At 45.6% G+C, this 20,855-nt stretch overlaps 1 protein-coding gene across 4 annotated transcripts in view; it reads left to right on the forward strand.

Moving 5' to 3' along the window:
- Window positions 1-20,855, forward strand: part of LOC108411994 (MAP7 domain-containing protein 2-like) — a 44,192-nt gene that overhangs the window by 12,955 nt on the left and 10,382 nt on the right. For 3 of the 4 annotated variants that reach the window (XR_001856605.2, XM_017683829.2, XM_017683828.2), the window contains exons 6-15: window positions 1,052-1,148; window positions 5,308-5,400; window positions 12,171-12,277; window positions 12,994-13,109; window positions 13,742-14,178; window positions 15,388-15,514; window positions 17,092-17,185; window positions 18,748-18,825; window positions 19,459-19,509; window positions 20,287-20,341. Coding sequence is in view for 3 of the 4 variants with exons in the window: in XM_017683829.2 (XP_017539318.1) it covers window positions 1,052-1,148; window positions 5,308-5,400; window positions 12,171-12,277; window positions 12,994-13,109; window positions 13,742-14,178; window positions 15,388-15,514; window positions 17,092-17,185; window positions 18,748-18,825; window positions 19,459-19,509; window positions 20,287-20,341 (1,255 nt within the window). In the remaining variant the exon portion in view is untranslated. The remainder of the gene's footprint in view (window positions 1-1,051; window positions 1,149-5,307; window positions 5,401-12,170; window positions 12,278-12,993; window positions 13,110-13,741; window positions 14,179-15,387; window positions 15,515-17,091; window positions 17,186-18,747; window positions 18,826-19,458; window positions 19,510-20,286; window positions 20,342-20,855) is intronic. The other variant, XM_017683830.2, reaches the window with a different exon arrangement.

A 20,855-nucleotide genomic window follows, 5' to 3' on the forward strand; every position in this document is an offset into this window, starting at 1 on the left:
CGGTCAGGCATCACATTCTGACCACCTCCTTGTTTCTGTGCTCCACTGACCGTTCAGTTCCACTCTGTAGTTCTACAGTTACAGACTGTAGTCCATCTGTTTCTCTGATACACTGTTACCCTGTTTTTCAGTGGTCAGGACCCCCATGGACCCTCACAGAGCAGGTACTATTTGGGTGGTGGGTCATTCTCAGCACTGCAGTGACACTGACGTGGTGGTGGTGTGTTAGTGTGTGTTGTGCTGGTGTGAGTGGATCAGACACAGCAGTGCTGCTGGAGTTTTTAAACACTGTGTCCACTCACTGTCCACTCTATTAGACACTCCTACCTTCTCGGTCCACCTTGTAGATGTAAAGTCAGAGACGACAGCTCATCTGCTGCTGTACAGTTTGTGTTGGTCATCCTCTAGTCCTTCATCAGTGATCACAGGACGCTGCCCACAGGACGCTGCCCACAGGACGCTGCTGGCTGGATGTTTTTGGTTGGTGGACAATTCTCAGTCCAGCAGCGACACTGAGGTGTTCCACTGACCAGCGCAACACACACTAAAACACCACCACCACGTCAGTGTCACTGCAGTGCTGAGAATGACCCACCACCCAAATAGTACCTGCTCTGTGAGGGTCCATGGGGGTCCTGACCACTGAAGAACAGGGTAACAGAGTATCAGAGAAACAGATGGACTACCGTCTGTGTCAGCGTCTGTGTCAGGCGTGTGGCTGTGTGAGCCTGGGATGCGGGAAATCTAGTCATAATTCTCGCTTAAAACGCTTAGATTTGTTTTCCACTTTGGGTTTTATTGGACTTTCTTCCCTCGTGTGCTCAGCCTGCCGGTGGTGCTGATGTATGTGAGATGCAGTCGGTGTGCGCACGCTGCTCACGGGAGAAACAGGACACATATCGCCTCGTGTGAAAAACGAGCCAGGCTATTGGTGCATTGTGGGTGCAGATTGCAGCACATCGAGGCACAGTTGGCTTGTATGTTTGTCTAATCCAGAGACATTGAAGGGATTTTTGATGAAGACAGTAAATGAAAGAATGTTTTTCCACAGGAGCGTCTGGAGGCCCTGATGAGGAAATCTCTGGAGCGCAGCCTGCAGCTGGAGAACAGAAACAAACGCTGGACATGGGGAACCAGCGGAGGACAGGGTGAGTGTGAGGGAGAGAGAGAGAGAGAGAGAGAGCTAAAGGAGAAAGGATTGAGGCGAATGAAAGGACTGAGGAGATGAGAAGTGCGTGGAAGAATAAGAACAAAGCGATCGTGACAGAAATGGAGGATCAGTATTTGCCAAGTGCTGCCGAGAGGTTTGGCAGCCTGTGCTTTCATATAGAGGCAGCGTTTGGCAGCATAAGCCACAGCCAACTGCCCCAACAGCCCTGTAGATCTATATAATCCTTCCATGATTAAAGGCATCTAAATTCCTAACTAAATTTATTGGATTTAATTCCCAATGCTTTGTAAAGTTCCAACCCCACACTAGCTAAAGAACACACTTGTGGGTGGAGGTTGGAGAGTACGTTTACACCGACGGTGAAACCAGGTCTTAAAAAGCTCGTAATCACTGTATCAGTGCCATATTGAAGTGCTGTGTGCAGCTGCTTCCTGTTGTTGAAATAAGGACAGCTCAACACCGCCATGCTGAGCTAAACCCGTCTATGACTGAGCTAAACCCATCTATGACTGAGCTAAACCCGTCTATGACTGAGCTAAACCAGTCTATGACTGAGCTAAACCCGTCTATGACTGAGCTAAACCAGTCTATGACTGAACTAAACCCGTCTATGACTGAGCTAAACCAGTCTATGACTGAGCTAAACCCGTCTATGACTGAGCTAAACCAGTCTATGACTGAACTAAACCCGTCTATGACTGAGCTAAACCCGTCTATGACTGAACTAAACCCGTCTATGACTGAGCTAAACCCGTCTATGACTGAGCTAAACCAGTCTATGACTGAGCTAAACCCGTCTATGACTGAACCAAACCCGTCTATGACTGAGCTAAACCCGTCTATGACTGAGCTAAACCAGTCTATGACTGAGCTAAACCTGTCTATGACTGAGCTAAACCCATCTATGACTGAGCTAAACCCGTCTATGACTGAGCTAAACCCGTCTATGACTGAGCTAAACCCGTCTATGACTGAGCTAAACCCGTCTATGACTGAACTAAACCCGTCTATGACTGAGCTAAACCCGTCTATGACTGAACTAAACCCGTCTATGACTGAGCTAAACCCGTCTATGACTGAACTAAACCCGTCTATGACTGAGCTAAACCAGTCTATGACTGAGCTAAACCCGTCTATGACTGAGCTAAACCCGTCTATGACTGAGCTAAACCAGTCTATGACTGAACTAAACCCGTCTATGACTGAGCTAAACCCGTCTATGACTGAACTAAACCCGTCTATGACTGAGCTAAACCCGTCTATGACTGAGCTAAACCAGTCTATGACTGAGCTAAACCCGTCTATGACTGAACCAAACCCGTCTATGACTGAGCTAAACCCGTCTATGACTGAGCTAAACCAGTCTATGACTGAGCTAAACCTGTCTATGACTGAGCTAAACCCGTCTATGACTGAGCTAAACCAGTCTATGACTGAGCTAAACCCGTCTATGACTGAGCTAAACCCGTCTATGACTGAGCTAAACCCGTCTATGACTGAACTAAACCCGTATATGACTGAGCTAAACCAGTCTATGACTGAGCTAAACCCGTCTATGACTGAGCTAAACCAGTCTATGACTGAACTAAACCCGTCTATGACTGAGCTAAACCAGTCTATGACTGAGCTAAACCAGTCTATGACTGAACTAAACCCGTCTATGACTGAACTAAACCCGTCTATGACTGAGCTAAACCAGTCTATGACTGAGCTAAACCCGTCTATGACTGAGCTAAACCAGTCTATGACTGAACTAAACCCGTCTATGACTGAACTAAACCCGTCTATGACTGAGCTAAACCCGTCTATGACTGAACTAAACCCGTCTATGACTGAGCTAAACCCGTCTATGACTGAGCTAAACCAGTCTATGACTGAGCTAAACCCGTCTATGACTGAACCAAACCCGTCTATGACTGAGCTAAACCCGTCTATGACTGAGCTAAACCAGTCTATGACTGAGCTAAACCTGTCTATGACTGAACCAAACCCGTCTATGACTGAGCTAAACCAGTCTATGACTGAGCTAAACCAGTCTATGACTGAGCTAAACCCGTCTATGACTGAACCAAACCCGTCTATGACTGAGCTAAACCCGTCTATGACTGAGCTAAACCCGTCTATGACTGAGCTAAACCAGTCTATGACTGAGCTAAACCCATCTATGACTGAGCTAAACCCGTCTATGACTGAACCAAACCCGTCTATGACTGAGCTAAACCAGTCTATGACTGAGCTAAACCCGTCTATGACTGAACCAAACCCGTCTATGACTGAGCTAAACCAGTCTATGACTGAGCTAAACCCGTCTATGACTGAGCTAAACCCGTCTATGACTGAGCTTAGCCCAGCTTTCCGTGATAAAGTGGCCAAATAAAAGAAAACTTGATAAAAAAAGAAAAAGCAAGCGATAGAAGTGAGTCGTGAACTCAGCATTTGTGGGTTCTGTCATTGCAACACACAGCGAGCTGCAGTCGGGCTTCAGTCTGGCTGTTAATACACTTTTACCACAAACTCCATATATTTTGAACTGCAGCATCAAACATTCTTGATTATTATTAAATTATATTAAATATTACTAAAGTGACATTGTTTTAAGGGTGATTTTAGAATGGTTTAGTATTCGTTCAGTATTTCCAGCGAGTATTTAAAGCCTGTATAATGCCGTTCAGGCCAGCCCTAAAAGATCGATATTGCAGTGTCACTGTATGTGTGTGAGGGTGAGTCAGCGTTCTGCACGCTCTCTCCAGCCGAGTCTGAGCGGACTGATTGATTAGGGCATTGATTATGAGCTGGTATATCTGAGTGTGTGTGTGTGTGTGTGTGTGTGTGTGTGTGTGTGTGTGTGTGTGAATGAGTTTTAAAGGGAGTGTGTCCGTATGAGTCCTCATCCTTGCCCATTGCCTGCGGCCTCTGAGCTCAGGTGTGCACGAAAATACCTCGAGGTGTGTTTTAGGGCCCAGACACACCAACCTCACGAGGAAGAACTACCACCACCTGATTACACCTCCAGCTCACCATCAACACCAGCAGACCGTGGCAGATATGTTCATACCTAAAGCTGCGCTGTGAAGGTTTGTGTTAAAAGCGAAAGAAGTACTGGTGGCACTTCAAAGGTCTGTGATTCGCTGGTAGTGATGTGGTTAAATTATAGTTGGTTATATTTGCCTACAAATACATGCTAATGTTCCCGTTGTTATTAAATAATAAGTTAAATAATAAGTTAAATAATAATTGTAGTGGTTAAGTCAGTAATCAAATAATTCATTAAAATAATTGTGATATTCTGTACAAATGTAAAAGTTACGCAGTAATATTCTAGTCGCTGCCAAGTCAGACGAAATATTACTCATGTCATTTATATTGAATCGAATATTATAAAAGGCTATGAAGATGTAAAATAATTGGGATAAAATGTTGATTTAGCAGATATAGTCGTATAAAAGCAACAGGCTAATTATTTGTTTATTATTTATTTTTACTGTAATAGTTTCTAGTGAATTATTTTGCAAATATTGGATTAATATTTATTTATAGGTGAGAAGAGTTTGTTGCCATTGCTTTCCCATTTTTTAAATAGTTACCTCTATAATGACTAACTTATTATTCATTAAGAACTGGGAATTTCGCAGGTATTTACGATAATGTTCCCACATCATTACCCACTTATTACGGATCTGTAGTGTTACTAAAGTGCCGTTACTGAGTGAGGAGAATATAAACAGGCTAAAATGTGGTGAGTCTGAGCTGCTGAGTCGCCTGTAAAGCCTGAAATAATCATTTAAAGTCAGAGGCGTCGAGTTTTTCACACCACGTCGTACGTCTTTAGGTGTTACCGTCACACACAGACTCTGAGAGAAGGTCCGGCTCGATGTTTCGGCCTCAGCTGGCCTCAGAATCGACGTCACACTGCTGCAGATGTGGTGGTGGTGGTAGATCATTCACTCACGTCCTCAGAGACGCTTCACCGAGTTCAGACCGAGCTCTCTCTGAATTCCCTGTCACTGTGCTTGCGGCTTGGTGTGTCGTGGCCCTAAGACGTGTGTATGTATTCAGTCACACACACTTCACCTGGAGGAGTCAGCCTGTCCATAATGCTCTGCTCTCTCTGCTCTGGCCCCGCCCCCCTTGCCCAGGTGACTGGGAGAATGCCCTTCCCCCCTCTGCTGTCTCCGCCCTTCCCCATGACCTCGCCGCCCCCTCTGCTACTGCCAGCGAATCAGGCAACGGTATGAACCCTTTAAACCCCTCCCCCTCTGAATCGCCCCGCCCCTCCCCTCTGACTGACACACTGTTCCTCCAGTGACGTACCGATGCTCCTCAACAGCTGCCTCTCCTGCTGTCTCCTTCCACATGAAACGCGTAAAGGGGAATTCACCCATTTGTTTACATTTCAGAAGAATTGTCTCGTTGTAAAGTTACAGAGTTCTGAAATTTTGGAGGAGTTCCCCTTTACACAGTGTCTTTGATGTCGTTCAAGATTGAGTTTACCTGCTTTACAGGTGTTGCTGTGGCAACATCAGGAACCTTCACATGACGTCATCGACTAACAGACATCGATGAAGTGTGTATTGGTGCACTTTAGGAGGGAATTAAAAAAAAGAGGTTTTTGATTCTGTAGAGTTTTTCATTTCTGTGAACTGTACAATTCCAGCGGAGTTTCTGATTCCAGCAGAGTTTCTGATTCCAGCGGAGTTTATGATTCCGGTTCAGTTTCTGATTCCAGTGGAGTCTCTGATCCCAGTGGAGTCTCTGATCCCAGTGGAGTCTCTGATCCCAGTGGAGTTTCTGATCCCAGTGGAGTCTCTGATCCCAATGGAGTCTCTGATCCCAATGGAGTCTCTGATTCCAGTGGAGTCTCTGATCCCAGTGGAGTCTCTGATCCCAATGGAGTCTCTGATTCCAGTGGAGTCTCTGATCCCAGTGGAGTCTCTGATCCCAGTGGAGTCTCTGATCCCAGTGGAGTTTCTGATCCCAGTGGAGTCTCTGATCCCAATGGAGTCTCTGATCCCAATGGAGTCTCTGATTCCAGTGGAGTCTCTGATCCCAGTGGAGTCTCTGATCCCAGTGGAGTCTCTGATCCCAATGGAGTCTCTGATCCCAATGGAGTCTCTGATTCCAGCGGAGTCTCTGATCCCAGCGGAGTCTCTGATCCCAGCGGAGTCTCTGATTCCAGCGGAGTTTCTGATTCCAGCGGAGTTTATGATTCCGGTTCAGTTTCTGATTCCAGTGGAGTCTCTGATTCCAGTGGAGTCTCTGATCCCAGTGGAGTCTCTGATCCCAGTGGAGTCTCTGATCCCAGTGGAGTTTCTGATTCCAGTGGAGTCTCTGATCCCAGTGGAGTCTCTGATCCCAATGGAGTCTCTGATCCCAATGGAGTCTCTGATTCCAGTGGAGTCTCTGATCCCAGTGGAGTCTCTGATCCCAGTGGAGTCTCTGATCCCAATGGAGTCTCTGATCCCAATGGAGTCTCTGATTCCAGTGGAGTCTCTGATCCCAGTGGAGTCTCTGATCCCAACGGAGTCTCTGATCCCAACGGAGTCTCTGATCCCAATGGAGTCTCTGATTCCAGCGGAGTCTCTGATCCCAACGGAGTCTCTGATCCCAATGGAGTCTCTGATTCCAGCGGAGTCTCTGATTCCAGCGGAGTCTCTGATTCCAGTGGAGTCTCTGATCCCAGTGGAGTCTCTGATCCCAGTGGAGTCTCTGATTCCAGCGGAGTCTCTGATTCCAGCGGAGTCTCTGATTCCAGCGGAGTCTCTGATTCCAGCGGAGTTTCTGATTCCAGTGGAGTCTCTGATTTCAGCGGAGTTTCTGATTCACTACAGCTTCTTGAGTTTTCAGCCTCAGCATTTTTGATTGAGTTGTTCTTAGTGCAGTTCTTTATCCAGAGGGTAGGGTTAGACATTTAGGGTTTACATTTATTTTTCAGAACGTTTTCTGATTCTGTGCTTTTAAGAACTTTTTAATTTCAGACTTTCTTCAGTGACTATTTTCCAAAAAGTTGGATGATTCAGCAGATTTGATCATTTTAGTTTATAATTTCAGTCATTTTTGTCTGCTTTGAGTAATATTTAGTTGTAGTGTTTAATTTCAGTAAAGTTGAATGATTCTGTAGAGTTTCTGATTTGAGTAGTTTTAATGTAAGTTGTTATAAATAGTTTATAGAGTAGTTTTTAACTTTTTTATAAGCACTGATAGTTTTAAAAAAATATTTGATGTTGTTTCATCTCTATTGTGATTGGTAGAGGAGCTGCAGCAGGTGTTGTGATTGGTAGAGGAGCTGCAGCAGGTGTTGTGATTGGTAGAGGAGCTGCAGCAGGTGTTGTGATTGGTAGAGGAGCTGCAGCAGGTGTTGTGATTGGTAGAGGAGCTGCAGCAGGTGCTGTGATTGGTAGAGGAGCTGCAGCAGGTGTTGTGATTGGTAGAGGAGCTGCAGCAGGTGCTGTGATTGGTAGAGGAGCTGCAGCAGGTGTTGTGATTGGTAGAGGAGCTGCAGCAGGTGCTGTGATTGGTAGAGGAGCTCCAGCAGGTGCTGTGTTTGGTAGAGGAGCTCCAGCAGGTGCTGTGTTTGACAGAGGAGCTCCAGCAGGTGCTGTGATTGGTAGAGGAGCTCCAGCAGGTGTTGTGATTGGTAGAGGAGCTCCAGCAGGTGCTGTGATTGGTAGAGGAGCTCCAGCAGGCGCTGTGTTTGGTAGAGGAGCTCCAGCAGGTGCTGTGTTTGGCAGAGGAGCTCCAGCAGGTGCTGTGATTGGTAGAGGAGCTCCAGCAGGTGTTGTGATTGGTAGAGGAGCTCCAGCAGGTGCTGTGTTTGGCAGAGGAGCTCCAGCAGGTGCTGTGATTGGTAGAAGAGCTCCAGCAGGTGCTGTGATTGGTAGAAGAGCTCCAGCAGGTGCTGTGATTGGTAGAGGAGCTCCAGCAGGTGCTGTGATTGGTAGAGGAGCTCCAGCAGGTGTTGTGATTGGTAGAGGAGCTCCAGCAGGTGCTGTGTTTGGCAGAGGAGCTCCAGCAGGTGCTGTGATTGGTAGAAGAGCTCCAGCAGGTGCTGTGATTGGTAGAAGAGCTCCAGCAGGTGCTGTGATTGGTAGAAGAGCTCCAGCAGGTGCTGTGATTGGTAGAAGAGCTCCAGCAGGTGCTGTGATTGGTGGAGAAGTACAGGAGCTGATGTGATTTGTGTAGAGATGGAGATCGGGCTGTTGGGGAGTCTGAGGACTCTGTGTCCCCCCCGAGCTGCAGTAAAACAGAGAAACACACTTGTCAGACTGTAAACCCCCCACAGACAGTGTGTTTCTGTCTGCATGGCCTTGTGTGTGTGTGTGTGTGTGTGTGTGACAGCATGTCAGTGTGTGTACTGTGTGTGTAGTCTGTGGTGGTTGTTGTGTTTGTTATGAGTGTGATATCAGGTAAGATCACCAATGGATTTCTGAATATTCAATATACGCAAAGTCACAGTTTGTTTTTATTTGTAATTAAATGTGTTTGTGAGTGTTTTTGTGTTTTTGTGTGTGGGACTTTTCTGGTAACCAGCTTAAGCTGATATTACACCAGACGCGTCGAGCGAGTACACATTCGCTATTTCACACGGGAGGCAAAAGTGTTTTGGTGTTCTCATTTGTTTTATTCAGCAATAAATACGTCAGTACAGTGAAGTTAAAGGGCACCTATTTTGCTCTTCCAGTGTTTCTCTTTCCTGCAGTGTGTTGTGGCTTTCTGTGCATGTAAACAGTCTGCAGAGCTACAAAGCCCACAGTTCCCTCCAGAGGGAGAAACTCTCTATCAGAGAATCCACTTTTATCAGCCGCCTGAAACGCCTCGTTGGAATTCCAGCCCTTTTCCTTTGTTACAAGATGATGTCATCTCATAACACAGTCCTGATTGGCCGCCTGTAGGGGTGGAACTTGTAGCAGGCTGCTGCTACCACTTTCAGCCGCCCTGGTCCTTGACAAGTCAGAAAAGAGTGGGTGAGCTGACCAATCAAAGCACAGTGGGCTCATTGGGAGGCGGGGCTTAAAGACGCAGGAGCTCTAACAGAGCGTTTCAGACAGAGGGTGAATAGAGATGCTCAGGCTGAGGAAAATAATGTGATTTTGGAACATTGAAGCTCTAAATCTGTTCTAGTAAAGCTAAAACAGAACTATGAACACTGGAAATGAGCATAATAGGTTCACTTTAATATAACCTGCTTTACAAATGAAATAATTTAATAATTTATTCATTTTTGTCTAGACAGCACTTGATTAGCTGTTGACTGTTTGAAAGGGTGCAGTGCGGCGCAGTTACTGAGTCTGGTGTAAAATGAGCTTTACAGAACAGAAACATCCATTTAGATTTAAGAATTCACACACAGAAGTGTCGTTGCCTCCAGGGGTGGAGACGAACCCTCACCCCACATCTGCTCTTCCATACTGGTCTAGAGTTCGTGGGAAATTGGTAAATAGTGCAGGTCTACTTTCACCACCCAGCTCTCACAGTCCCCACATCGACATCCATCTAAAGTAAAACTAGACAGACACTGACAACTACACTGACACAGGAATCAATGAGCTACACCCATTTCATTTGTTACACTACATCAGTTTCCATGGTTACCCTGCACAAGTCATATGATGAGTCATTATCATGGATACGTGATCCATTGTTACGTTTTACCCATTTCCATGGATACACTACACCCGTTTCTGTTGTTACACTACTCCTGTTCCCACGATTGCACTACACCTATTTCCATGGTTACATGACACACACATCCATGGGTACGCTACAACCTTTCCCATGGTAATGCTACAGCCGTGTCAGTGGTTACGGTACACTCATTTCCTCAGTTACAATACACCCTTGCCCATGGTAGTTGCGCACCCGTAAACATGGTTACCCTACATGCTTATGTTACACCCATTTCCATGGTTACGCTACAGTCATTTCCATTTTTACACTACACACATATCCATGGTTACGCTACATCAATTTCCCTGGTTACAATACAACTTTTTACATGGTAATGCTACACCTGCATCCATGGTCACACTACATGCAGTTACATGGTTACGCCACACCCATATCCATTGTTACGCTACACCCGAATCCATGGTTCCAATACACCCATTTCCATGGTTACCCAGCACCCTTTTCCACATTGATGCTACCATGGTTAACCTACATCTGATTCTCTGCTTATGCTACATTCATTTCCATGGTTACACTACAGTCATTTCCATTATTGCACCACACCCAATTCCATGGTTACACTACATCTGTATCCATGGTAACGCTATGCCTTTTTCTGTGATTATGCTACTCCCACTTTCATGGTCACGCTAGGAGTAATGAGTTTTCTGGCTCTGCATAACCAATCATGAGTAAGCAGAATCCTTGAATCACACTCAGTCAAAAGATCTTTGTTGAATTTTAATAGACTCTCTAATTTATTACACGCTGAAAACCACTGAATTAAAAAAAGAAATGAAAAACGAATGAACCAAAAAAATCTACATACACACACCTGCACCGCCTGTCCTGTTACTGTATCTGTTCTTCATGGCCATCTTCTTCACCCTCATCATCACCGTGTGCTTTGTATCTATGGACTGAATTTCTGTTTATTTCTGCCACTTTTCTGAAGAGAAAGCACTGCAGTGCATCTGAGGGAAAAGAGGCCACACTCGTCTTTCCTCCTTCATCCCTCCATCCTGTTGTCCTCATGGCTTTTCTTTCATGTTTATCTCCATCCTCCCCCACCATCCCCACCCCCTTCATCCCTCCATCGTCCATCTCTCCCTCCATCCGTCCCTCTGTTAGTCCAGCATGGTGTGATTTCTCTGGAGAATCTGACGCTCCATCGCCTCCTCACACACACTCACTCCTCACTCGCCCGCTCTAACAGCGCCGCTGACCTGTGTGTGTCCTGTCCACGCTGCACAGGTAACACACACACACACACACACACACACACAAGAATAATACTGTGTGTAATAATGATCTCCCATGTGTGCTCTATACAGAACTGTTCAATGAAACAGCCATTAAGTACAAGTTATTCATTTCTGGACTCTGGGGTGGTCAGTCCATCATTCCACTTCTTTGTTTGATGTGTCCGTCTCCTTTTCTCTGTGAGGTTCTTCTTGATCAGCTACACGTCCTTTCAGACCCACAGCACTGAGTGGTCTTCTCACAGTGGAAGGATGGACAGAAACACCTGTGGATGTTTTCAGATCTGAAGCAGCTTGATCTTCTCCCTTAAAGGGGATTCAACCCCAAAAATAATCTGTATACTTCAGTTGTAAATAATGTAAAGAGTTGTTCACAGTGGTGGTGATGGGAACCAGACGTCCCTCTAAAAGCTCCTCACAGAAAGTTCCTACATGAACTGGTTCTGAATTCACTGCCTGATGACTGAGACGCTGTTTTATGAGAGTTTAGAGAACTTCAACTCCATTCATGGTGGAGGGAGACATGCAGGGCGCTGTGCGGCAAAATAGTCCCCAAAGAAAACTCATTATTCCAGATTTTCCACTGTTTTCCATCATCAACATTCCATATAAGCTCAGAAGACTCGTGTAGGTTCTCTGGTGGTTCTGGATGGTAAATAAAGTGTCTATATCTGTGTTGTAGTCATGGCAACGCCTGGTTCCCATCACCACCACTGTAAAGACACTTTAACTTCATGCTTCCTTATGCCAGTGGATTATCTCATCTAATCACCTCAGAAATATCGAAAAATTAACAGCTTGTACTTAATGGTTGTTTTGATTAGAAATGTAAATGAATAAATAGTAATAATAATAATCCAGAGAGTGTGACTGTTCTGTGTTGTTATACCTGCATTGTGAGGTGTGTATGTGTGTCTAATGTCCTGCATGCTTAAATTCTCGCTGACCTCACTCACACTGACCTCACTCTTCCTGCCTCTGAATGTCACTCGTGCACCTGAAACACACACTAATCTGAAATAACGAGCGTTCAGTCTCTGACCTTAAAGTGTTTCATGTCTCCTTCTGTTCAGTTCCCTCCAGTCCCCACAGGTCACCGTACCGTGGGTCGCCCAGCCGTCGCCGTGGCAACACCGAGGAGCTGGGAGGAGGGGTCAACACCCCTCCCAGCACCCCAAAGGTCAGGAGAGGTCAGCTGACCTATCCGTGCTCTGTCTTCTTTTATAGCAACTGTTGTGAGGATGAACACTTTTTACAGAACCTAATGAGAAACCGTAGAACAGACTTTATATCTCGTCCAACATCAGTGTCTGACCTCACAAATGTGCTTCTGGAAGAACGGTCAGAAATTCCCATAAACACATTCCAAATTCTTGTGTAAAGCATTTCTAGAAGAGCTGAAGCTGTTATAGCTGCAAAGGGTGGGGCAACACCATATTAAACCCTATGGATAAAGAACGGGACGTCACTCAACTTCATATGCGTGTGAAGCCAGACGACCGAATACTTTTGTCAGTATAGTATATATAGTACATACTTTTGTCAGTATAGTATAGTACATAGTACATATGTTCTACTATGAATTAAATATGGGTCTATGAGATTTGAAAATCATTGCATCCTGTTTTTATTTACATTCATTCACATTTTACACAGCGTTTGGGAACTGGGGTTGTACTGTTTTACATTTTTTTAACAGTGGCCCTAAAACGGAATCATAAGTAATCGATTCATTACATTGAATAGGATTTCGTAAAGCTTGACCAACCTCACAACAGCGGCTATGAATGAGCACATTTGTGGCAGAGCCTGGAGAGAGAAGCTAAAATTCACATGGAACTGAATTTAATCCGATCTGACTGATCCAGCTCAGTTGGATGTGTGTGTGTTTCACAGAAGGAGAGTTTGCGCAGAGAGAGGCGGCTCGGTTCTCCGGCTGCAGGATCTCCCGTGAGACGACCCGAATCTCCAGCTCACATCATCCGCCGCTCCGCTTCACCCTCAACACCAAAGTAACCGCCCACATATCCCTACACTACAGCCCAGAGTTCCACCTACACTACTGCAATGTGTGGACAGACCAGTTTTACTGCAGATAAACGTTCAGGAATTCGACCTCCGCATTTAACCCATCCGTGCAGTCAAACACCCACATACATGCACACTGAGAGGCAGTGAGCACACTTGCCCGGAGCAGTGGGCAGCCCTATCCACGGCACCCGGGGTGCAATTGGGGGTTAGGTGTCTTGCTCAAGGGCACTTCAGTCATAGGGATCGAACCGGTGACCTTCCGGTCACAGGGCTGGTTCCCTAACCTCCAGCCCACGACTGCCCCCCTGTTTAGAGTGATTCCCGAGTGCCGGTGTTGACATTAATGTCTATAACTGTACGCATGCCAACCCTTAGAGACAGTAACTCATCAGGAACAATGAACGGTTCTTGTAGTGTGACCCAATCGAGGAACAGCGACGTGGTGTCTTGCCTAGTAAATAGCACAATAAAAAACAAAAGCTATGAAGCAGACCTTAGTCTGCCTGTTACATCCTAATGTCTGTATCTGACCCAAGCTGCCCGGGAGGTGAGCTTTTGCACGACTGTAGAGGAAACACTACTGTTGCTTTAACTGGCTTGTGTGTTTGTGTAGGTTGACTTCTCGGAGCCGTAATCAGTCTCCTGTAACTGTCCGCCAGTACCCACTGTCCCCTCTGAGACATAGACTGGCCACGCCCGTTGGTGATGGCAGCAAGACCACCAATAGAACACAAGGCCAAGAGGTTAAAGATCATGATCTCGCAGATAAAAAGCTCCTGAAAGCAGATGAAGCTCCAAAAAAAAGCCCCGTCTCTGAGAGCCCAGGCACCACGGGGAAAACGGAGAGCCAGGCTAGAGCAGTGTCCGGCTCAGGGACCCTGGAGAAACGAAGCTGTACACAATCAGAAAACCACAACAGCGCTGTTAAAGTGGGAAACAGTGGACAGAAGAGTCCAGGAGCGGAAAACCATGAAAAGAAAAACGTGGGAACAGCGGAGAACCGGAGCCCGAAGAACAGCACGAACAACGTCACTGCAGAGAAGAGCACAGGTCAGTGGATCATCTCAAATCATCTAGTATTATTAATGCAGTATATTTAAAGTATGATATAATTCTACTGCTGTGAATATATAACTGTATTATATCACTGCTGTTGGAAAAAACCTTGAAAATGAGAACTTTACAGGACGGACAAACATACTTTACTTTTAATGTAAGTCAATGGAACCAGAATTTTTGCCAAGTAATTTTGGGCCGTCTCTGAAATTTACACACAAGGTAAAGAGGAACAGGCAGTTTCAGATCACCTCGAAAACTGAAAAACGACAAAAAGGGAGATGCAAGGTTTTGTTCTGAGACCAGCGATATGTGATGTTATACTTACGTATGACCAAATATTATTATATCCTATTATTACAGTACATATAACATATATAATACATATAAAATGTGCTGCTTTTAAAATAAAATGAGTTTATTTGTTTAAGGTTGAAATAAGAAGCAGACCGTTTTTTTCCCACCAAGTATAAAAAGTGCACAAATTTCAGTTTTTAAAAAATTGTGTTCCGACTAATTTGGATATTCGAGAGTAAAACCAGCAACACTTCGCACAGAGGCCATCACCCGGGTTCCTGACGCATACATTAATCCACACATCGTCTAAGCCGCTTATCCTTCTGAGTCTCCCAGCTGTCAATGGATGGAAGGCAGGACACACCCTGAACAGGTCGCCAGTCCATCGCAGGGCAGACAGACACATTCACACCTAGGGGCAATTTAGCATCTCCAAACAGCCTGACTGCATGTGTTTGGACTGTGGGAGGAAACCGGAGAACCCGACGCAGACACAGGGAGAACATGCAAAACTCCACACAGAAAGGCCCGTGGCCGCCCGCCCGGGGACTCAAACCCAGACCCTCCTTGCTGTGAGGTGACAGCGCTACTCAACACGCCACCGTGCCGCCATACATTAATCCATAAACATGAATTTGTTAATGGTCAGATATAATTAGCCCTGTCTGCTGCTTCATCCGGCGTTCACTGTCTGATGAAGGTGAGCAGGTGAAACGTCTTCTTATGAAATCAGAAGACGGGGTTTGTCGTGTCTCGGCTGAATCCTGCGGTGTTCTCGACTGGTCTGCACAGTCCAGCCTGTTCTATTCCAGCCTTCACTCCGTTACAGCGCGTCCGTTTTCTCTGCCACTCTGGACTTTAATAACACTTTATCACGTCTGCTTTCGCCTCTCTGCCATTTCTCAGATCGTTCACCTTCGGCCCCTGCTGGGAAGGCTGTTGCCGGGACGACAGATGCGGAGGAGGCGTCTCGTCTGTTAGCGGAGAGACGGCGTCTGGCTCGGGTCCAGAAAGAGCAGGAGGAGCAGGAGAGGTGCGCTTGCATTTCAGCAAGAAGCGGCACGAGTTCTGTATCACTTAAACAAACTCGGGAGCGTAAAAGTTTAAACAAATAAATGAAAGGTTTCGTGCCGGTTGGTGCGGCTCAGCGTTTTACATTTACTCAATAACTAAAGGGCAGGAGATCCTTCTTTTTCTCTTCTCTTCTTTTTCTATAATCCATTCCATTTTATTTTTTATACAGATAAAAAAGTTATGGTCAGGGTCAGGTAGGGTCCGCGGTAGCAGCTGGGAGAGCAGAGAATCCCAGACGGCTTCCTGCAGCTCATTCTGGGGGACTCCGAGCTGCTGCCAGGCCAAATCTGAGGTATAATCAGGGGAGAATTCCCGCTGTGCAATGTCTTCCGGTTTTCTCAAACACTAGAGGGCGCTCCTGAGCAAGTCCAAAATGAATGGGTTGATATGGGGCTTTTGAGCAAAATCGTAGTTTATAAACGCTGAAACAGTTTTAATGTAAAAGAGTGTGTTCATTTCCAGACCAGCAAAAACATTTTAACACCGCTGTTATGTTTTAAGAGCTTTTAAACTCGAGTTACAGGAGTTTAAGACGGCGCCTCGTGTTCGTTCATGATGTCAGTGAGCGCCAAGAGCCAATGAGCTACTCTGCTCGCCCATCAATCATCACACAAAGCCCGTCTCCTGCTGCCCGTTTACTGTAGAATAAAGGAAACACACAGGTGAGATTTATCTGCTGTTTTAGTGAAACTCCGCCTCCTGCTGTCTGAAATCAAAGGAAAGTTCTCGGCGATTAGAAACTATTTTAACTCTTCGTTTTTAGTCGTTGAGCTCCGTTCACTCCCATTCATTGAGGACTCGCTCATGGGCGCCCTCTGCTGTTCAGCAGTCCTGTTTTAATATAACGGGGGAAATAGGAAGCGGCCAGGGAGGCGTCATGGGGGGCATCCCGATCAGATGCCTGAACCACCTCACCTGGCTCCTCTCAGAGTGAAGGAGTAGCGGCTCTACTACAGGGAGCTCCTCACCCCGTCACTAGAGGGTTCTGTATCATTAAAACGCACTCAGGCGTGTGAAAGTAAAAAGTGGTTTGGCGTTTTGTTTTACGCAGATATGAAACTGACTGGATAAAAAGAGTAAATTAAAACAGGAACAGAAAAACAAAGAAAAGACAGAAAGAAGAATCTCCTGCTGTTTAGTTAAACACAAGCCTTCAGTTTCACTGACAGCGCCTTTCATTGAATGTGGTCACTTAATGTCCTCACCAAGAAAAAAGTAATGGAATTTTATATTCTATATTTTTTATTTGCTTGGGGCAATAATAAAAACAAACCGGACGAAGTTCACAAACCCTGTACTGGAGTTAAAGTAGACACCCAAGGTAAAATAGTTCCTCTTTGAGAGAAGTTGAGCTGACAGTAAATAAAAATTGTTTATATAAAATAAATGCATTGAAATGTTTACAGAATGAGCTGAAATCCAGCGTTTCTATTGGTCCATTCTCTGTGAAAAGCAGCTGGTGTTTACAGGTCATGTGAAGATCTGAGGTTCCCACCAGTGACGATGCGCTTGTACGTGCTTGTGTTTGTGTGTAAGGCTGAAAGCCGAGCAGCTGAAGGTCCAGAAGCGAGCGGATGAGCGAGTGCGTGAGGAACAGGAGGAGCGGCGGAGGGAGGAGGAAGAGAAGGAGGTACGGGCGCAGATGGAGAGAGAGGTTATAATGCTTTTACAGTACATCCCCAAAGCCTTTTACCCTCCGGCCACTGACGGAGGTAAGAGCTCTAAAACAAACCCACTCAGTGTGGATCCTGATAAAGCACTTCATTAGAGCCACAGGACCTTCAGCGAGATCTGAGGTACCTCGCGATTTTACACACATTGCAAGCAAGAAGTGCGACAGTTTAAAAGATATTTTACAGTTAAGATCATTTTCCATCCAGCACAGAAACAAGATCTGTTTTTTCTCTGTAAAATTCATTCGGATACACTGGATTTTACTTCCACAATCCATTGATACTGTAATATACCATAGCATATAATGTAAAATACAACAACAACATTTATTTGAATGGCACTTTTTACAACAAGTGCTGTCAAAATATGTGGAAATAAAAAGGAGTCTATGTTTAGACGTAAGGAACTGAATCCGGGTCCAAGCCCCCCATGAATGAGCCAGAGGCGACAGTGACAAGGAAAAACTCCGTACAAGTAAGAGGAAGGAACCTGGAGAGGAACCCAGGCTGGAGGGAGCAACCCATCCTCCTCTGGTCGACCCCGGATGAAGAGAGAATGAGAGCTAGTGAGATTTTATGGCAAAGAAGCTTAGAGCTCGAACATCTTTCAGAGATATTGAGATTAATCCAGGAGGAAGTGATGTAAAGTTAGAACCATTTCAGGTTCTCTGTCTCAGTGAGAGACAGAAGTCATGATCAGTGCCAGACGCTGGAGGCTCCACTGCAGTAATTCTAGTGATGCATCATCATCGCCATTAACCGCTCAGTCCAGACGGGGTCACGGTAGCAGTCGGGAGAGCAGAGAATCCCAGACGACTCTGTCCCCTGGCAACTTCCTCCATTCTGAAGGACCCTGAGCTGCTCCCAGGCCAACTTGAAGATACTTGGAGATCCCTCCAGCAGGTTCTATGACAACCCCAAGGTCTCGTCCCGGTAGGCCGTGCCTGGTACACTCCCACCGGGAGGCGTCCAGGGGGCATCCGGATCAGATGCCCGAACCACCTCAGCTGGCTCCTCTCAATGCAGAGGAGTAGCGGCTCTACTCCCAGCTCCTCCCGGATGGCCGAGCTCCTCACCCTATCACAGAGTGTAGCTGCCACCCTGTGAAGAAGCTCATTTCCACCGCTTGTATTCGTGATCTCATTCCTTCGGTCATTACCCACAGCTCATGACCACAGGTGAGGGTCAGGATGTAGACCGACCGGTAAACAGAGAGCTTCGCCTTATGGCTCAACTCCCTCTTCACCACTACAATACTTAAACTCCTCCCCCTGGGGCAGGTCGTCTCCCCTCACCTGGAGTGGGCATGCCATCCTTTCCGCTGCAGTATAAATACATTAATAATAAACAGTTTACTGATTTTACATCATTTCAAAAATATATTTGATAATTATATATTGTTTTTTTTTTTGTTTTTATATTAGACAATCCAACACAACATGTTTATCATGCTGATCACCACTAGTTTCTGAATGTGTGTGTGTGTGTGTGTGTGTGTGTGTGTGTGTGTGTGTGACAGAGAGATGTGGAGCGTCAGCGAATGGAGAGAGAGCAGATGAAGCAGCAGGAAGAACAGGAGAGACAGCAGAGGAAAAAGGTTTTACAAACTTTACACAAAACCAGCCGTGCACAAAACTTTACACCAGTGATATGCTAGCTATAAACTTTTCACTTTGCAATGCACCAGATATAAACTTCACACTAGGCACTACACAGACTGTAAACTTTACACTAGGCACTGTACAGGCTGTAAACTTTACACTAGGCACTGTACAGGCTGTAAACTTTACACTAGGCACTACACAGGCTGTAAACTTCACACTAGGCACTACACAGGCTGTAAACTTCACACTAGGCACTGTACAGGCTGTAAACTTTACACTAGACACTACACAGGCTGTAAACTTCACACTAGGCACTGTACAGGCTGTAAACTTTACATTAGGCACTACACAGGCTGTAAACTTTACACTTGGCACTACACAGGCTGTAAACTTTACACTTGGCACTACACAGGCTGTAAACTTTACACTAGGCACTACACCGGCTGTAAACTTTTCACTAGGTACTACACCGGCTGTAAACTTTACACTAGGCACTACACAGGCTGTAAACTTTATTCACTAGATCTTCTGTAAATGATCAGTGTCTCTGTTCTATGTAGGCCTTCTGATAAAGTTTTTGGAAAAGTAAACAGACTTGAGCAGTGTGTGAATATCTCTGTTTCCAGCGAATTGAAGAGATCATGAAGAGGACGAGGAAGAGCGACGGGGAGATGAAGGTGCTGTTTAACATGAAACTTTGTGAAAATAATATGAGCAGAATATAAAAACATTTTTCATTGTCATTTTTCATCAGTCAGCCTTTCTGGCTACCCAATTAGCGCTTTTTGGCTTATGAAATGAGCATATGCCCTTGTTCATATGACTGAGATCCTGAAAACCTGTTGGGTGTTTGTACACCGTAACCCCTCCCAGTACTGAAACTTCTACCAGTACAATGAAACTGCTCCTAGCACAACGGAAACTCCTCCCAGTAAAACCAAACCCCTCCCAATACAACCGAAACCCCTCCTAGTACAACCAAGACCTCTCCAAGTACAAATGAAACTCCTCCCAGTACAAACAAAACTCCTCCCAGTACAACTGAAACTCCTTCCCATACAATATGTCAGTATGACACACTGTTAACCATAAACATGGACTAAAGTACAAACATTAGCATATAAATCAATATCAGTCGTCTGTTCGGCCACTTTTATACATTTTATAGAAACTGTATATATGTGTGTATGTATATATATAATATGCATATATAATGTTAAATGACTGGTTCATTTATATATAATTATAATGTTACATATCATTTGCACCAGTCATTTAGCGGTTAAAGCTCTCAGCTCTCCGCAGGTTTCAGTGGAGTTTCAGTGCCGGTACCTGTGCGGCCCTGGAGAGAGAGAGGACTTTAATAGGCCTGATTTGTGTCAGAGAGGGAAACTGGAGCGGAAGTGAGTGAGGAGAGCTGGAGTGGCTTTAATGATGTGTGTGTATTTCCACAGAGAGACGACAGCCTGGAGCTCCAGTCGCCCCCGTCCCACCAACTCTCCCCACCAGGTCAGTCTGCCATTAATGCAGTGCTTTACTCTCTCGGCCTCGTTCAGTCTCTCTCTGTCCAACCCAGTCTCTCTCTCAGTCTATCAGCCTCTTTCAGTTTCTCTCTGTCCAACCCAGTCTTTCTCTCAGTCTCTCTCTCAGTCTATCAGCCTCTATCAGTTTCTCTCTGTCCAACCCAGTCTTTCTCTCTGTCTCTCTCTCAGTCTCTCAGCCTCTTTCATTCTCTCTCTGTCCAACCCAGTCTCTCTTTCAGTCTATCAGCCTCTGTCAGTCTCTCTCTGTCCAACCCAGTCTTTCTCTCTGTCTCTCTCTCAGTCTCTCAGCCTCTTTCATTCTCTCTCTGTCCAACCCAGTCTCTCTTTCAGTCTCTCAGCCTCTTTCAGTCTCTCTCTGTCCAACCCAGTCTCTCTCTCAGTCTCTTTCATTCTCTCTCTGTCCAACCCAGTCTCTCTCTCAGTCTCTCAGCCTCTGTCAGTCTCTCTCTGTCCAACCCAGTCTCTCTCTCAGTCTCTCT

The sequence above is a fragment of the Pygocentrus nattereri genome, chromosome 23 (genome assembly GCF_015220715.1).
Source record: "Pygocentrus nattereri isolate fPygNat1 chromosome 23, fPygNat1.pri, whole genome shotgun sequence".
Classification (NCBI taxonomy): Eukaryota; Metazoa; Chordata; class Actinopteri; order Characiformes; family Serrasalmidae; genus Pygocentrus; species Pygocentrus nattereri.